The 18,838-nt window shown below is 37.9% G+C and overlaps 1 protein-coding gene across 5 annotated transcripts in view; it reads right to left on the minus strand.

The window, feature by feature from the left end:
* Positions 1–18,838, minus strand: part of BRAF (B-Raf proto-oncogene, serine/threonine kinase) — a 161,361-nt gene that overhangs the window by 66,458 nt on the left and 76,065 nt on the right. For all 5 annotated transcript variants that reach the window (XM_060021006.1, XM_060021008.1, XM_060021005.2 and 2 more), the window contains exons 4-5: positions 7,489–7,592; positions 6,545–6,647 (exon numbers count right to left, since the gene is read on the minus strand). In XM_060021006.1, coding sequence (XP_059876989.1) covers positions 6,545–6,647; positions 7,489–7,592 — 207 coding nt within the window. The remainder of the gene's footprint in view (positions 1–6,544; positions 6,648–7,488; positions 7,593–18,838) is intronic.

Below are 18,838 nucleotides of genomic sequence, written 5' to 3' on the forward strand. Positions count from 1 at the left end.
AACACGACAATCCAAAACCTATGGGATGCAGCAAAAGCAGTTCTAAGAGGGAAGTTTACAGTTATACAAGTCTACCTCAAGAAACAAGAAAAATCTCAAATAAACAATCTAACCTTACACCTAAAGGAACTAGAGAAAGAAGAACAAACAAAACCCAAAGTTAGCAGAAGGAAAGAAATCATAAAGGTCAGAGCAGAAATAGATGAAACAGAAACAAAGAAAACAATAGCAAAGATCAATAAAACTAAAAGCTGGTTCTTTGAGAAGATAAACAAAACTGATAAACCATTAGCCAGATTCTTCAAGAAAAAGAGGGAGAGGACTCAAATCAATAGAATTAGAAATGAAAAAGAAGTTACAGCAGACACCGCAGAAATACCAAGCATCCTAAGAGACTACTACAAGCAACGCTATGCCATTAAAATGGACAACCTGGAAGAAATGGACAAATTCTTAGAAAGGTATAACCTTCCAACCTTCCAAGACTGAACCAGGAAGAAATAGAAAATATGAACAGACCAATCACAAGTAATGAAATTGAAACTGTGATTAAAAATCTTCCAACAAACAGAAGCCCAGGACCAGATGGCTTCACAGGTGAATTCTATCAAACATTTAGCGAAGAGCTAACACCCATCCTTCTCAAACTCTTCCAAAAAACTGCAAAGGAATATTCCCAAACTCATTCTATGAGGCCACTATCACCCTGATACCAAAACCAGACAAAGATACTACAAAAAAAGAAAATTACAGACCAATATCACTGACGAATATAGATGCAAAAATCCTCAACAAAATACTAGCAAACAGAACCCAACAACACATTAAAAGGATCATATACCATGATCAAGTGGGATTTATCCCAGGGATGCAAGGATTCTTCAATATATGCAAATCAATGTGATACACCATATTAACAAATTGAAGAATAAAAACCATATGATCATCTCATTAGATGCAGAAAAAGCTTTTGACAAAATTCAACACCCGTTTATGATAAAAACTCTCCAGAAAGTGGGCATAGAGGGAACCTACCTCAACGTAATAAAGGCCATATACCACAAACCCACAGCAAACATCATTCTCAATGGTGAAAAACTGAAAGCATTTCCACTAAGATCAGGAACAAGACAAGGATGTCCACTCTCACCACTATTATTCAGCATAGTTTTGGAAGTCCTAGCCACGGCAATCAGAGAAGAAAAAGAAATAAAAGGACTACAAATTGGAAAAGAAGAAGTAAAACTGTCACTGTTTGCAGATGACATGATACTATACATAGAGAATCCTAAAGATGCCATCAGAAAACTAATACAGCTATTCAATGAATTTGGTAAAGTTGCAGGATACAAAATTAATGTACAGAAATCTCTTGCATTCCTGTACACTAATGATGAAAAATCTGAAAGAGAAATTAAGGAAACTCTTCCATTTACCATTGCAACAAAAAGAATAAAATACCTAAGAATAACCCTACCCAGGGAGACAAAAGACCTGTATGCAGAAAACTATAAGACACTCATGAAAGAAATTAAAGATGATACCAACAGATGGAGAGATACACCATGTTCTTGGACTGGAAGAATCAATATTGTGAAAATGACTATACTACCCAAAGCAATCTACAGATTCAATGTAATCCCTATCAAATTACCAATGGCATTTTTTACAGAACTAGAACAAAAAATATTAAAATTTGTATGGAGACACAAAAGACCCTGAATAGCCAAAGCGGTTTTGAGGGAAAAAATGGAGCTGGAGGAATGAGACTCCCTGACTTCAGACTACACTACAAAGCTACAGTAATCAAGACAACACGGTACTGGCACAAAAACAGAAATATAGATCAGTGGAATAGGATAGAAAGCCCAGAGATAAACCCACGCACCTACGGTCAACTAATCTATGACAAAGGAGGCAAGGATATACAATGGAGAAAAGACAGTCTCTTCAATAAGTGGTGCTGGGAAAACTGGACAGCTACATGTAAAAGAATGAAGTCAGAACACTCCCTAACATCATACACAAAAATAAACTCAAAATGGATTAGAGACCTAAATGTAATAAGACTGGACACTATAAAACTCGTAGAGGAAAAACAGGAAGAACACTCTTTGACATAAATCACAGCAATATCTTTTTTGATCCACCTCCTAGAGTAATGGAAATAAAAACAAAAATAAACAAGTGGGACCTAATAAAAAAAAAAAAAAAGAATGATTTCCTCTGGAGAGTGGCATTAGAGGCTAACAAGGGATAGGGCAACAGGTGATTTTTTTTGTAAACCCGTCTGCACTATCTTAAAAACTATATACATTTGATTAAAATGTAATATACTTTGATTAAAATGTAAAAAAGAATTTATAAACGAAAAAACTAGTTTATAATTATATGAAAATCAGATCAACCCTACCTGAACTTGCTAACTTAGGACAAGGAAAAGGAAAATCACCTAAAAGAAGGTAAGAACTACTTTTAACAAACTATCAGTTTGTTAGAGGATTAGAAGACCTAAATGTATCTGTGAACATTCCTCTGTGTGAAACTTAAAAGGCAACGTGTAAGAACTCCATGTCAGAAGCCAAACATGGGTCACATAAACAGAACTGTGCCAGAGAAGCTCTATCTTGATAATGAACAAAACCAGAAATTGTTTAAAACTGTTTGGTTTGTATATATAAGAAGCAGAAAACATAAAAAGGATAAACAAATAACAAAATGTTAACAATGGCTATTTGAGAGTGACGAGAGCATGGGTGACTCTATTTTGTCTTTTGTTCTTTGCTGTATATTCTCAATTCATCTCAGTTTTTCAGACAGCATTAATCACACATTACAATAGTAAGAAAAACACATCATGATCCAGGACACACCTGTATTCATATAATAATATTACCCTAACTATACATAATGCATATCAGAATTTTCTAATCCATTCTACTGCATGTAAATGCTTTTCATGATCCATTAAATTGATTTCAACACCCACTTTATCAAACTCTTTTCAATAAACACATATTTAACATGATAAAATGTTATTAAAAATAATACTTCATCAAGAAAATGATATCTTGGCACATCATTCATTCTGGCTTTTTGAGAACATTTAGATAGTTTTAAGAGTAGCTCTTGTTTTCTTCACCTTTTTGTCTATGTATCACTTTCTAGGGGATATAAAAAAGCAACTGACTGTTTTTAGCTTTGTTCCTTTTCCATTTGTCTCTGGATATAAAAGCAATTAGAAAATCTTTAATATTTATGTGTCTACTATTTACTAAAGCAAGCATCTTTTTATATTGCTAGCATAATCTCTGGAAATTAGAGCACAGAAAAATACAAAATGTATTCACAGGAATCAGCATTTTATAGTCACTTTATCCTTTTTGCTAACTACTCATACTCTCAATCGCCTAATAATCTGCAGACTTTCATGAAGCCCTAATTTCTCTTCCTTCTTTAATCTACTCAGTTGCAGTCTTTCTTCCTGTCACTGACTTATATGTGAAAACTATGTGTAACTGGTTGTTTCTGTATGTAAAGGAAGGGGGAAAAAAGAGAGAAAAGGAAGGAGGGCAGGAGGGAGGAAAGCAGAAAGGAGAGAAAAACACCTGAGCAGGAGAAAATGTGGGTATGCATTTGAGCATAAATTGAGTAACTGACATATACCTCTATCTGTGAATATACCTTTGTCAATAAAGGTGGGTACAGGAAGGTATATCTTTTCTTTTGGGCCACAAATTATGCTTATTTTGGAATTCAAGACATGGATGGTAAACTCGTGGGGGCCATAGAACAGGTAATTTGCACGCATTAATTTGTAAGGTGTGGGGCTGAGGGAAGACATTAACTTTAGTGCCTATAGAAAATGGGAAGGTCCGGACACATAGCATCTGTTTTTAATCTTGTTTCTCTACCTTCCCTGCCCCCTGCCAGTTCCCAAGGATTCCTGGGATGCACGTATATACTGAAGGAATCGCTTTTATAACAGACTATGAAACCAGGAGGCATAATCAGCCTTCCTCCAGTAGTCAACAAAAACCAGCCCAGAGAAGCAGAGAGAGGATTTCTTTCCCTTTCTAAGCAGAACACAGGCTTAGTCTTGCCTCTCTATGACACTAAGAGCAATCATTCCAAAACACAAATCTAATCACACTGCTGCCCTGCCTATTAAAATCATTAAACTTCCAATGATTTTAGGGAAAAGTCTGAATCTTTAACATAGCTTACAAGGACTCTCATAAGCTTACTCCACCCATATACACGCTACACTCTAACAGCCCCCTCTCCAACTTTGCATCATCCATTCTGAACTTCTTTCAAAACTGAAAAGGTAACATGCTTTCTTGCTGTTCCCTCTGTCTAGAGTACTCTTGTGGTTTTTTAAAATATTTATTTATTTATTTATGGCTGTTTTGGGTCTTCGTTGCTGCACATGAGCTTTCTCTAGTTGTGGCGAGCGGGGGTTACTCTTCGTTGCAGTGCGCAGGCTTCTCTTGCTGCAGAGTGCGGGCTCAAGAGCACAGGCTCAGTAGTTGTGCACGGGCTTAGCTGCTCCGCAGCATGTGGGATCTTCCCGGACCAGGGCTCAAACCCGTGTCCCCTGTATTGGCAGGCAGATTCTTAACCACTGCGCCACCTGGGAAGTCCCTGTCCAGAGTACTCTTCCCTCATCCATCAGGCCACAGCTTTCATATTTCTTCCTTTGGGAAAACTTCCTGACTCCTCAAAGGCCAAGGTTAGGAATCTCTACTCTGTGTATCTATAGCACTTTAAACATACACAGTAATTAAGAGTGCTTATGAAAATTTTTAATTAAATGATCTGTCTCTCTCTACTCTAAGGCAGGGATACTGTTTTCTTATTAATTGTTATATCCTCAGATCAGACAAAATACTGGCAAATGAAAAGATCTCAACAAACAGTAACTGGCAGCTCTCCAACTGTGTTGTGAAGATTTCCATACTCTGCAACTAACCTGCAGTTTGCTTTCATTACCCTCTTGTGGCAAGGACCTTCCTGCACTGCTTAAGGTTAGTAACTTAGATCTTCTTTTACCTCCTCATATGCAATTTCTAATTAAGAAGAATAAGAGTACTTATTTTTAATTCCTAAAAACTTAAATAAAAAATCTTAAGATTTATCCTCTCAAAATTCTCCAGGTTTAAAAAAAAAAGTCAATAGTAGTGAACTCCTTATCTCATCATTATAAAACTATCTGCCACATAGTAAATCTGATTGGCATCAGGTGTATCTTACACTCGTCCAAAAGATACCTTATCTATTGAAGCACAAACCTGATCTCATTATTCACCGCTAATGGAGCCTCCAAAACACTAACACCCCCCAGGAAATCGAAAGAGCCCAGCTGTACTAATCAACAAGGCACAAGGGAAAACACTTGATGCCAAAAGGGTAGCAATAACTATCCATCTAGAAAACTAAACTGTGGTCCAAAGTCCATATATAGAAAAGTAAGAAGTGCATTCCTGCCTTATAGATCACTCTAATCTTGGCTCCTGCCTACTCTTTTAGAGGACAGGTTCTCAAGCTCTGGAACTGTACCCTCTACCTTATCTCTGAGGTAGAGAGGTTCCACTGTTCCAGGCCTCATGCTGGTGACACTTAGCTTAGGCTAGGTTCTGGCAAATGCAAAACCAGATAAAGGGAGAAGTATTGAAGGAGAGCTTTAACATCTATCTTTCTTCAGTCCTCAAGGAAAGCTATTCCACTTCCATTAGTCTATCTTTCAGAAACATTTACACAAGTGTGTCAAGATGTATGCAGAAAGAGTCTATTTACCATATATGTAACAGATTTCTTAAAAACTTAAATGTCTGTTAAGAGGGATGGTTAAATATACTGAATTTATATTCTTATGGACTATTATGCAATCATTATAAAGCTAGGTGTACTGACATGGAAAGATGCCCATGATGCTTCGTTTAACTTAAAAAAAAAAAAAGAAGAATATCATACAAAATATGATTCCATTTTTTAGTTTTAATAAAAGGAAAAAATGGAAAACTATGAAGGAAAGGAAAGGGAGAAAAAAAAGAAAGGAGAAAACTTTGGGTTCACAGACACATGTTTTATATATAGAAAGACTTTGGAAGAATACACAATAATCAATTAACAACTGTTTACCTCTGGTAGGGTACTTTCACGTTTTTACTTGATATACTTTCGTACCACTCAAATTTTTAAGAGTTTTCTTTCAATAATGAGTATCTATTACTTTTTTTTTGAATTTTTTTAATTGAAATATAGTTGATTTACAATGTTGTGTTAGTTTCAGGTGTACAACAAAGTTAGTCAATTATATACATACATATATGTTATTACTTTTTAAATTAAAAATAAAGTATAATGATTAAAACAAAACTCTTTAAATATGTGTTGTTTTTTTAAATAACAGAACTGATTTTCAACTTAGGTAAAATATCAATGTCAAAATTATTCATCCATACTTCATATTCTCTACATAAAAATTCATTCACAAGAACTTGAAGATTTTTGACATTAAAAAAAATATAAAAGTACATACAAAGTTGTGTGTTGTAAGTGGAACATTCTCCAACACTTCTACATGCAATTCCTCTCCAGTAAGCCAGGAAATATCAGTGTCCCAGCCAATTGGTTTCTTCTCTCTGAAAAGTGTAGACACATCCTTTCTTGGTTATCATACCTAAAGATCTTCATAAACCTCATGCTGAAGATATGAAAATTGGTTATTGAGGGGCTAGTAATGGTGAGGGAGTTTTGGCTCCCTGGTCTTCCATCGTTAGAAATTTAAATGGCAATAAATTAATTTTTAAGTTTACCCCAAATAAATGTATCACTCTTGGACAAACAGCAGGGTAAAGAGATGTACTCTTTTCTTCAAGTCAGCTCCAGAAAAGACCTACAACAGCAGAAAATGGATTGTTCCTGGGGTCCAAAAAAAAAAAGAAATCACAGGTACAGATTTACGTACCCATTCAAAGAAAAAGAGTACTCAAGGGACAATATGCCCCAAAAAGGAGACTTTTTTTTTGTTTTAAAAAAACAGGACTCAAAATTGGGGTTGGGGGGCTCATGGCAAAATTTTAGATGCTTTCTGAAAAATAATTCAATATAAAATGTTAATTTTGGTAAGTCTTTTGTGAAACTATGAGTTTATATTAAAAATAAAGGACTGGGAAAGAGTCCATTATTCAAATAAGACACATAAAAAAATAGTTCAAAAATTTTAAGAATCTCAAACTCTAAACAAAGTCATTTGATCAGAGAAACAAACACTATCATCACAAGAAATTATCTAATGTTAACTCCTCAAAGGGCCTACAAGATTTCTTTAGGCTAATTAACTTAGTATTAATATTTTTTTCCTGAAGCTGATTTTCAATACCCTAGGTCTGGGTAAAGATCTTACAGAAAACCCCAAAATTTCATGTCTGAGGTTTTTTTTTCCTTTTTTAAACAAAGTTTCACATCACATACAAACCATACCCATCCTGAATTCTGTAAACAGCACAGCACTCTGGGATTAGACCTCTCATCATCAGTGCTTTCTTTAGGCTGTCCCGGACTGTAACTCCACACCTTGCAGGTACCTATGGTATCATAAACATATGATATGAGGTAAAGGAAATAAATTATGTATTTTCCACATCATTGAAAAAAACCAATAATTTACCTTTATAACACCTTTAAAATGTCATATGGATTACTGTGTCAGAAAATTATTTCACTAACTTAATATTAATGGGAAATTATGACTCAAGTATCTATTATTACTCACCAACTTAAATCAAAGCAAAATTAATTTTTAGTTTTTTATTAAAATTACAAAATATCTTAAACATATAAAAGAACAGAAAATACTACAGATCCTTATGTGCTCACTGCTGAGAAATAATAGATGTCAACATTTAAAGCAAAATCAATTTTGATCCAACATTGTTCAAAGCTGAAAACTCTTAATCCTTCAATCATAATGATGGTCCCTAAGAGATGTCTTACTGATCCTAAACATAGCAGAAGAAAATACCTGTCTTAATGTGTATAGTTGATATCTGCTGTTTAGTTGTTTGGCACTCCTATTTCCTCTGGGAATCCACCCCTCCCTAAAAACCACATGGTTCTGGAGAGGCCATCAATCACAAGGGTCACTACTTTTCTGGCTACACATGACATAAGCCGGCTAATCAGTTTCCCATATCCCTAATCCAGGGCTAGATATATGACCCAAACAGCACCAGAGTTCTTTCCTTAACTGACAGATGGACACTGGTTGAGAGAAGTTTCTGTTTCTACTGTAGTTAAAGTGTTCCAAAAGGATAGAAATCTGGAGTCCCTAATGGCCATCTTCCCTAGTACACTCAGAAAACCTGGCTACAGAATGAAGCTAACCTAAGGAGAAGTAGAGATGACATTAGGAGCGGGGAGAAAAGAGGCACTGAAAATAGAGATAAGAATCTTTCTGTATATTTGAAGTTATCTCTATCCTGGCCTTTTCTGCCAGCGACCCATCTCCCCAGATATTAATCCGAATAATTTAAAACTGAAAAAGGACTGACAAACACAGCGTAGACTAAAGTGAAGCAATGGGAGTTCAGGTTGGTCAGTCTTTATGGGGGGAGGGGAGTGCAGACAGAGGAAATGTTAATAACAAAATTAAAGGTTTCATTCTTTTAAATCACTAAAGTACTCAGCAAACCAAAGGTTTCCAAAGAATTTGGGAAACTTATGCTAGAGGGGGAAAAATGGAGTGAAAATGAATATAAGACAGCTGAATCTCAACAGTATATTGAAGGGGAACAATCGAGAAAGCCAAATTAGAACCTAAGATTAGATAACACAGGAGGCAGATTTTAGCTCAATATAACCGTTAAAACTATCCAGCAAGGGAAAAGTTTACCATGAGGGAGTAGGTTCATCATTGGAAATATTCAAGAGACTGGATTGGTACAGTTGATCCTCTTTATTCATAGACTCTGCATTTGCAAATTTGTTTGTTTGCTAAAATTTATTTGTAACCCCAAAATCAATACTTGCAGTGCTTTTGCAGACATGCACAGAGGACAGAAAAATTTGAGTTGCTCAAGGCATACTTTCCCAGCTGAGGTTAATCAAGGTGACACTGCCTTCTTTTTCTAGCTCTCATACTGTTGACAAGTGCCAGGTGACTTTTAAGCTAATGGACCCCAGTCCATTCTAGGGGCCAATATACAGAGGCCATCTTTGGCTCATTTATAACAGTAATCCTGCATTTCTCCTAGGAGCAATGGTTCAGTATTCACTAATTCAGTGTTTGCAGGGAATGTATAGAACATAACTATTGCAAATCGTGAGAACTGGCCATACCTTCCAGAAATAATGAACAGAAGGGAAAGCTTACTTTTTCCCTCTGCAACTCATATTCTGCCTACTCTAAACCAAAAACTTCTTGATTGACAACCCTATCTTTAGTTTTAAACCCCATCCAATCTATCCTATCCCCATGTTATCAGTGAAATCTTTCTAAAGAAGGTATTCTTAACATGTGTGCGTGTCAAATACTTCTGAGAACCTGATGAAAGCCTTAGATACTCTCTCTGGAACATAAAATTTCAAGCCCATTATGGACTGCTGAGGAGTCCACTGAACTCAGATTTAGAATCCCATTCTAAGGTATAACCTTACATTTCATTAGTCTTCTCAAAATTTTCCAGTTATTTATAGGACAAAATTCAAATTCCTTAATATGGCATACGAGGTCATCAATGGGTTGGGGCTATCAACCTTTCAGTTCCTTTGGTAATTCCCCTCATGCACTCCTGTAATGCCATCTTCTAATATAGCTATGCTCCCTTATGCTTCTCTGAACAGGTTGATTCCAAGGTGTATATATGTTTCATCAGTAGGCAAAAATTTGGTTTTCCACTCTTATCACCAAGGGAAAGTCACCTATCAGTCCTTCATTCACTTCTGTAGGCTGATTTCTGTTCCTTCATGATACCTGTTCAACAGACTGACACACCAACAGAATAAAACAGAAAGACCAAAGCAGACTCCAACACATAAAGAAAATCAAAATAAAATAAAGGCAGCATCTGAAACAGGATAAAGATGAACTTTTAAATAACTGATGTTGGAACTACTGGAACCAATCTAGGAAAAAAAGGTTCACCCATACTACATACTGTACACTAGGGTAAATTCCAAAAGGATCAAATATTTAAATGTTGAAGGAAGGAGGGGACAAACCATATAAGAACTGAAAGAAACACACGGCAAGCTCCTTTATAACCTCAAGTGAAGAAGCCTTATAAATCTATGATGCAAAGTCTGGAAGCCATAAAAGAAAAATGTTAAATTCACCTACACATAACTAAGAACTTTTTAGATGGCAAAACACACACAACATACTACAGTCAGCCCTCCATATCGTGGGTGCCACATCCGTGGATTCAACCAACTGAGGATCAAAAATATTCAGAAAAAAATTCCAGAAAGTTCCAAAAAAGCAAAACTTAAATTTTCCTACTATAAGTAACCTAGAGATGATTTAAAGTATACAGGAGTATGTGCATAGGTTATATGCAAATACTATGCCATTTTATATAAGGCACTTGAGCATCTAAGGATTTTGGTATCCTTAGGGGGTCCTGGAACCAATCCCCTGTAGATACTGAGGGATGACTACATAAGCAAAGTCAAAAGACAAATGCAAACTGGGAAAAAAATATTTGCAACTTATATAAGAGGCATATAATCTTCATGATATATAAAGAGCTCCTGAAAAATCGAGATCAGGATCAACGGGCAAAGGACATGAAAGACAGTTCAGGAAAACAAAATATAAACGGCCTTCTAACTTATGAAAAGGTGTTCAACCTCAGAGAAAAGCAAACTCAAACTTGCCAAAATATCTTTCATTTATCACATTGGCAAAAATACAAAAGTTTGACAACATACTCTGTTGATGAGGCTATGGTAAACAGGCATCTCATACACTGCTGATAACAGTGCAAGACTAAGCAAAACCTGTGAAGCAAAATTTGAAAGTTTCTTATCAAATTTACAAATGTAAATTTCTCTTTGATCAAGGAAGCCTACTTTTGGTATACCATAATTTAACTGGTAAACTATAGTACATCTATACAATGGAATCTATAGCTATAAAAAAGAATACTTAAGCATGCTATACGTGGAAATGGAAAATTTCCAGGATAGCCTACATAAACATTAAAAGCAAAATACAGAATGATATATACAGTATGATACCTTGTGTGTATGAAGAGGAGTGGAGAAATAAGAATATATCTTTCTATTTTCTTCTTGCTACATGAAGAAACCCAGAAAACACACACACCCACCCAAATAAAAATAGTTACCTAAAAGGTACAGGGGAAACTGGATGTAAAGAGGTAGAGGTGGAAACAAGATTTCCTGATGTAAATACCACATGAAAGAATTACCGGAACAACTCCTACAGAACACCCACTGAACGCTGGCAGAAGACCTCAGACCTCCCAAAAGGCAAGAAACTCCCCACGTACCTGGGTAGGGCAAAAGAAAAAAGGAAAAACAGAAACAAAAGAATAGGGACGGGACCTGCACCAGTGGGAGGGAGCAGTGAAGGAGGAAAGGTTTCCACACACTAGGAAGCCCCTTCGCAGGCAGAGACTGCGGGCGGCGGAGGGGGGAAGCTTCAGAGCCGTGGAGGAGAGCACAGCAACAGGGGTGTGGAAGCCAAAGCGGAGAGATTCCCGCACAGAGGATCGGTGCCGACCAGCACTCAGCAGCCCGAGAGGCTGGTCTGCTCACCCGTCGGGGCGGGCGGGGCTGGGAGCTAAGGCTTGGGCATCGGTCGAGCCCAGGGAGAGGACTGGCGGAATGAACATAGCCTGAAGAGGTTAGTGCGCCACGGCTAGGCTACCTGGGAGGGAGTCCGGGGAAAAGTTTGGACCTGCCAAAGACGCAAGAGACTTTTTCTTCCCTCTTTGTTTCCTGGTGCGCGAGGAGAGGGGATTAAAAGCGCTGCTTAAAGGAGCTCCAGAGATGGGCGCGAGCCACGGCTACTAACAGCGCGGACCCCAGAGACGGGCATGGGACACTAAAGCTGCTGCTGCCGCCACCAAGAAGCCTGTGTGCGAGAACAAGTCACTATCCACACCCCGCTTCCGGGAGCCTGTGCAGCCCGCCACTGCCTGGGTCCCGTGATCCAGGGACAACTTCCCCGGGAGAACGCAGCACGGCACGCCTCAGGCTGGTGCAACGTCACGCCGGCCTCTGCTGCTGCAGGCTCGCCCCGCACTCCATACGCCTCCCTCCCCCCGGCCTGAGTGAGCAGAGTCCCCGAAGCAGCAGCTGCTCCTTTAACCCCGTCCTGTCTCAACGAAGAACAGACGCCCTCCAGCGACCTACACGCAGAGGCGGGGCCAAATCCAAAGCTGAGCCCCGGAAGCTCTGAGAACAAAGAAGAGAAAGGGAAATCTCTCCCAGGAGCCTCAGAAGCAGCGGATTAAAGCTCCACAAACAACTTGATGTACCCTGCATCTGTGGAATACCTGAATAGACAACGAATCATCCCAAATTGAGGAGGTGGACTTTGAGAGCAAGATTTATTATTTTTTCCCCTTTTCCTCTTTTTGTGTGTATGTGTATGCTTCTGTGTGAGATTTTGTCTGTACAGCTTTGCTTCCACCATTTGTCCTAGGGTTCTGTCTGTCCGTTTTTTTTGTTTTACTTAAAAAAATTTTTTCTCAATAATTAGTTTTTATTTTAATAACGATTTTATTTTCTTATTTTATTTTAGCCTCTTTCTTTCTTTCTTCCTTCCTCCCTCCCTCCCTTCCTCTCTCTCTCTCTCTCTCTTTCTTTCTTTCTACTTTTTCTCCCTTTTACTCTGAGCCATGTGGATGAAAGGCTCTTGGTGCTGCAGCCAGGAGTCAGTGCTGTGCCTCTGAGGTGGGAGAGCCAACTTCAGGACACTGGTCTACAAGAGACCTCCCAGCTCCACGTAGTACCAAACGGCAAAAATATCCCAGATATCTCCATCTCAAAACGAACACCCAGCTTTACTCAACGACCAGCAAGCTACAGTGCTGGACACCCTATGCCAAACAACCAGCAAGACAGGAACACAACCCCACCCATTAGCAGAGAGGCTGCCTAAAATCATAATAAAGCCACAGACACCCCAAAACACACCACCAGACGGGGACCTGCCCACCAGAAAGACAAGATCCAGCCTCATCCACCAGAACACAGGCACTAGGTCCCCTACACCAGGAAGCCTACACAACCCACTGAACCAACTTTAGCCACTGGGGACAGACACCAAACACAACGGGAACCACAAACCTGCAGCCTACAAAAAGGAGACACCCAAACACAGTAAGATAAGCAAAATGAGAAGACAGAAAAACACACAGCAGATGAAGGAGCAAGATAAAAACCCACCAGACCTAACAAATGAAGAGGAAATAGGCAGAATTCAGAATAATGATAGTAAAGATGATCCAAAATCTTGGAAACAGAATAGAGAAAATGAAAGAAACATTTAACAAGGACTAAGAAGAACTAAAGAGGAAACAAGCAATGATGAACAACACAATAAGTGAAATTAAAAATATTCAAGAAGGGATCAATAGCAGAATAACTGAGGCAGAAGAACGGATAAGTGACCTGGAAGATAAAACAGTGGAAATAACTACTGCAGAGTAGAATAAAGAAAACAGAATGAAAAGAGCTGAGGACAGTCTCAGAGACCTCTGGGACAACATTAAATGCACCAACATTCGAATTATAGGGGTCTCAGAAGAAGAAGAGAAAAAGAAAGGGACTGAGAAAATATTTGAAGAGATTATACTTGAAAACTTCCCTAATATGGGAAAGGAAATAGTTAATCAAGTCCAGGAAGCACAGAGAGGTCCATACAGGATAAATCGAAGGAGAAACACGCCACGACACATATTAATCAAACTGTCAAAAATTAAATACAAAGAAAACATATTAAAATCAGCAAGTGAAAAACAACAAGTAACACACAAGGGAATCCCCATAAGATTAACAGCTGATCTTTCAGCAGAAACTCTGCAAGCCAGAAGGGAGTGGCAGGACATATTTAAAGTGATGAAGGAGAAAAACCTACAACCAAGATTACTCCACCCAGCAAGGATCTCATTCAGATTTGATGGAGAAATTAAAACCTTTACTGACAAGCAAAAGCTGAGAGAGTTCAGCACCACCAAACCAGCTTTACAACAAATGTTAAGGAACTTCTCTAGGCAAGAAACACAAGAGAAGGAAAAGACCTACAATAACAAACCCAAAACAATTAAGAAAATGGGAACAGGAACATGCATATCGATAACTACCTTAAATGTAAATGGATTAAATGCTCCCACCAAAAGACACAGACTGGCTGAATGGATACAAAAACAACACCCATATATATGCAGTCTACAAAAGACCCACTTCAGACCTAGGGACACATACAGACTGAAAGTGAGGGCATGGAAAAATATATTCCATGCAAATGGAAACCAAAAGAAAGCTGGAGTAGCAATTCTCATATCAGACAAAATACACTTTAAAATAAAGACTATTACAAGAGACAAAGAAGGACACTACATAATGATCAAGGGATCGATCAAGAAGAAGATATAACAATTGTAAATATTTATGCACCCAACATAGGAGCACCTCTCAATACATAAGGCAAATACTAATAGCCATAAAAGGGGAAATCGACAGTAACACATTCATAGTAGGGGACTTTAACACCCCACTTTCACCAATGGACAGATCATCCAAAATGAAAATAAATAAGGAAACACAAGCTTTAAATGATACCTTAAACAAGATGGACTTAATTGATATTTATAGTACATTCCATCCAAAAACAACAGAATACACATTTTTCTCAAGTGCTCATGGAACATTCTCCAGGATACATCATATCTTGGGTCACAAATCAAGCCTTGGTAAATTTAAGAAAATTGAAATTGCATCAATCATCTTTTTCAACCACAATGCTATGAGACTAGATATCAATTACAGGAAAAGATGTAAAAAACACAAACACATGAAGGCTAAACAATACACTACTTAATAACGAAGTGATCACTGAAGAAATCAAAGAGGAAATCAAAAAAATACCTAGAAACAAATGACAATGAAGACACGACGACCCAAAACCTATGGGATGCAGCAAAAGCAGTTCTAAGAGGGAAGTTTATAGCAATACAATCCTACCTTAAGAAACAGGAAACACCTCGAATAAACAACCTGACTTTGCACCTAAAGCAATTAGAGAAAGAAGAACAAAAAAACCCCAAAGTTAACAGAAGGAAAGAAATCATAAAAATCAGATCAGAAATAAATGAAAAAGAAATGAAGGAAATGATAGCAAAGATCAATAAAACTAAAAGCTGGTTCTTTGAGAAGATAAACAAAATTGATAAACCATTAGCCAGATTCACCAAGAAAAAAAGGGAGAAGACTCAAATCAATAGAATTAGAAATGAAAAAGGAGAAGTAACAACTGACACTGCAGAAATACAAAAGATCATGAGAGATTACTACAAGCAACTCTATGCCAATAAAATGGACAACCTGGAAGAAATGGACAAATTCTTAGAAATGCACAACCTGCCAAGACTGAATCAGGAAGAAATAGAAAATATGAACAGACCAATCACAAGCACTGAAATTGAAACTGTGATTAAAAATCTTCCAACAAACAAAAAGCCCAGGACAGGATGGCTTCACAGGTGAATTCTATCAAACATTTAGAGAAGGGCTTCCCTGGTGGCGCAGTGGTTGAGAGTCCGCCTGCCGATGCAGGGGACACGGGTTCGTGCCCCGATCCGGGAAGATCCCATATGCCGCGGAGCGGCTAGGCCCGTGAGCCATGGCCGCTGAGCCTGCACGTCCGGAGCCTGTGCTCCGCAATGGGAGAGGCCACAAGAGTGAGAGGCCTGCGTATTGCAAAAAAAAAAAAAACAAAAAGAACCCCAAAAGAAACATTTAGAGAAGAGCTAACGCCTATCCTTCTCAAACTCTTCCAAAATATAGCAGAGGGAGGAACACTCCCAAACTCATTCTATGGGGACACCATCACTCTGATACCAAAACCAGACAAGGATGTCACAAAGAAAGAAAACTACAGGCCAATATCACTGATGAACGTAGATGTAAAAATCCTCAACAAAATGCTAGCAAACAGAATCCAACAGCACATTAAAAGGATCATACACCATGAACAAGCGGGGTTTATTCCAGGAATGCAAGGATTCTTCAATATATGCAAATCAATCAACGTGATACACCATATTAACAAACTGAAGGAGAAAAACCATATGATCATCTCAATAGATGCAAAGAAAGCTTTCGACAAAATTCAACACCCATTTATGATAAAAACACTGCAGAAAGTAGGCATAGAGGGAACTTTCCTCCACCTAATAAAGGCCATATATGACAAACCCACAGCCAACATCGTCCTCAATGGTGAAAAACTGAAAGCATTTCCACTAAGATCAGGAACAAGACAAGGTTACCCACTCTCACCACTCTTATTCAACATAGTTTTTGGAAGTTTTAGCCACAGCAATCAGTGAAGAAAAGGAAATAAAAGGAATCCAAATTGGAAAAGAAGAAGTAAAGCTGTCACTGTTTGCAGATGACATGATACTATACATAGAGAATCCTAAAGATGCTACCAGAAAACTACTAGAGCTAATCAATGAATTCGGTAAAGTAGCAGGATACAAAATTAATGCACAGAAATCTCTGGCATTCCTATATACTAATGATGAAAAATCTGAAAGTGAAATCAAGAAAACACTCCCATTTACCATTGCAACAAAAAGAATAAAATATCTAGGAATAAACCTACCTAAGGAGACAAAAGACCTGTATTCAGAAAATTATAAGACACTGATGAAAGAAATTAAAGATGATGCAAATAGATGGAGAGATATACCATGTTCTTGGATTGGAAGAATCAACATTGTGAAAATGACTCTACTACCCAAAGCAATCTACAGATTCAATGCAATCCCTATCAAACTACCACTGGCATTTTCCACAGAACTAGAACAAAAAATTTCACAATTTGTATGGAAACACAGAAGACCCTGAATAGCCAAAGCAATCTTGACAATGAAAAACGGAGCTGGAGGAATTAGGCTCCCTGTCTTCAAACTATACTACAAAGCTACAGTAATCAAGACAGTATGGTACTGGCAGTAAAACAGAAATATAGATCAATGGAACAGGATAGAAAGCCCAGAGATAAACCCACGCACATATGGTCACCTTATCTTTGATAAAGGAGGCAGGAATGTACAGTGGAGAAAGGACAGCCTCTTCAATAAGTGGTGCTGGGAAAACTGGACAGCTACATGTAAAAGTATGAGATTAAAACACTCCCTAACACCATACACAAAAATAAGCTCAAAATGGATTAAAGACCTAAATGTAAGGCCGGAAACTATCAAACTCTTAGAGGAAAACATAGGCAGAACACTCTATGACATAAATCACAGCAAGATCCTTTTTGACCCACCTCCTAGAGTAATGGAAATAAAAACAAAAATAAACAAATGGGACCTAATGAAACTTCAAAGCTTTTGCACAGCAAAGGAAACCATAAACAAGACCAAAAGACAACCCTCAGAATGGGAGAAAATATTTGCAAATGAAGCAACTGACAGAGGATTAATTTCCAAAATTTACAAGCAGTTCATGCAGCTCAATAACAAAAAAACAAACAACCCAATCCCAAAATGGGCAGAAGACCTAAATAGACATTTCTCCAAAGAAAATATACAGATTGCCAACAAACACATGAAAGAATGCTCAACATCATTAATCATTAGAGAAATGCAAATCAAAACTACAATGAGATATCATCTCAGACCAGTCAGAATGGCCATCATCAAAAAATCTAGAAACAATAAATGCTGGAGAGGGTGTGGAGAAAAGGGAACACTCTTGCACGGCTGGTGGGAATGTGAATTGGTACAGCCACTATGGAGAACAGTATGGAGGTTCCTTAAAAAACTACAAATAGAACTACCATATGACCCAGCAATCCCACTACTGGGCATATACCCTGAGAAAACCGAAATTCAAAAAGAGTCATGTACCAAAATGTTCATCGCAGCTCTATTTACAATAGCCCGGAGATGGAAACAACCTAAGTGCCCATCATCGGATGAATGGATAAAGAAGATGTGGCACATATATTCAATGGAATATTACTCAGCCATAAAAAGAAACGAAATTGAGCTATTTGTAATGAGGTGGATAGACCTAGAGTCTGTCATACAGAGTGAAGTAAGTCAGAAAGAAAAAGACAAATACAGTATGCTAACACATATATATGGAATTTAAGAAAAAAAAAAATGTCATGAAGAACCTAGGGGTAAGGCAGGAATAAAGACGCAGACCTCCTAGAGAACGGACTTGAGGTTATGGGGAGGGGGAAGGGTGAGCTGTGACGGGGCGAGAGAGAGTCATGGACATATACACACTAACAAACGTAGTAAGGTAGATAACCAGAGGGAAGCAGCCGCATGGCACGGGGATATTGGCTCGGTGCTCTGTGACAGCCTGGAGGGGTGGGATAGGGAGGGTGGGAGGGAGGGAGACGCAAGAGGGAAGAGATATGGGAACATATGTATATGTATAACTGATTCACTTTGTTGTAGGGCAGAAACTAACACACCATTGTAAAGTAATTATACCCCAATAAAGATGTTAAAAAAATAAAAAATAAAAAAAATAAATAAAAAAAAATTCCACTTAAAAAAAAAAAAAAAAAAAAAAAAAAGAGTCATGTACCAAAATGTTCACTGCA

This window comes from Delphinus delphis, chromosome 9 (genome assembly GCF_949987515.2).
Source record: "Delphinus delphis chromosome 9, mDelDel1.2, whole genome shotgun sequence".
Classification (NCBI taxonomy): Eukaryota; Metazoa; Chordata; class Mammalia; order Artiodactyla; family Delphinidae; genus Delphinus; species Delphinus delphis.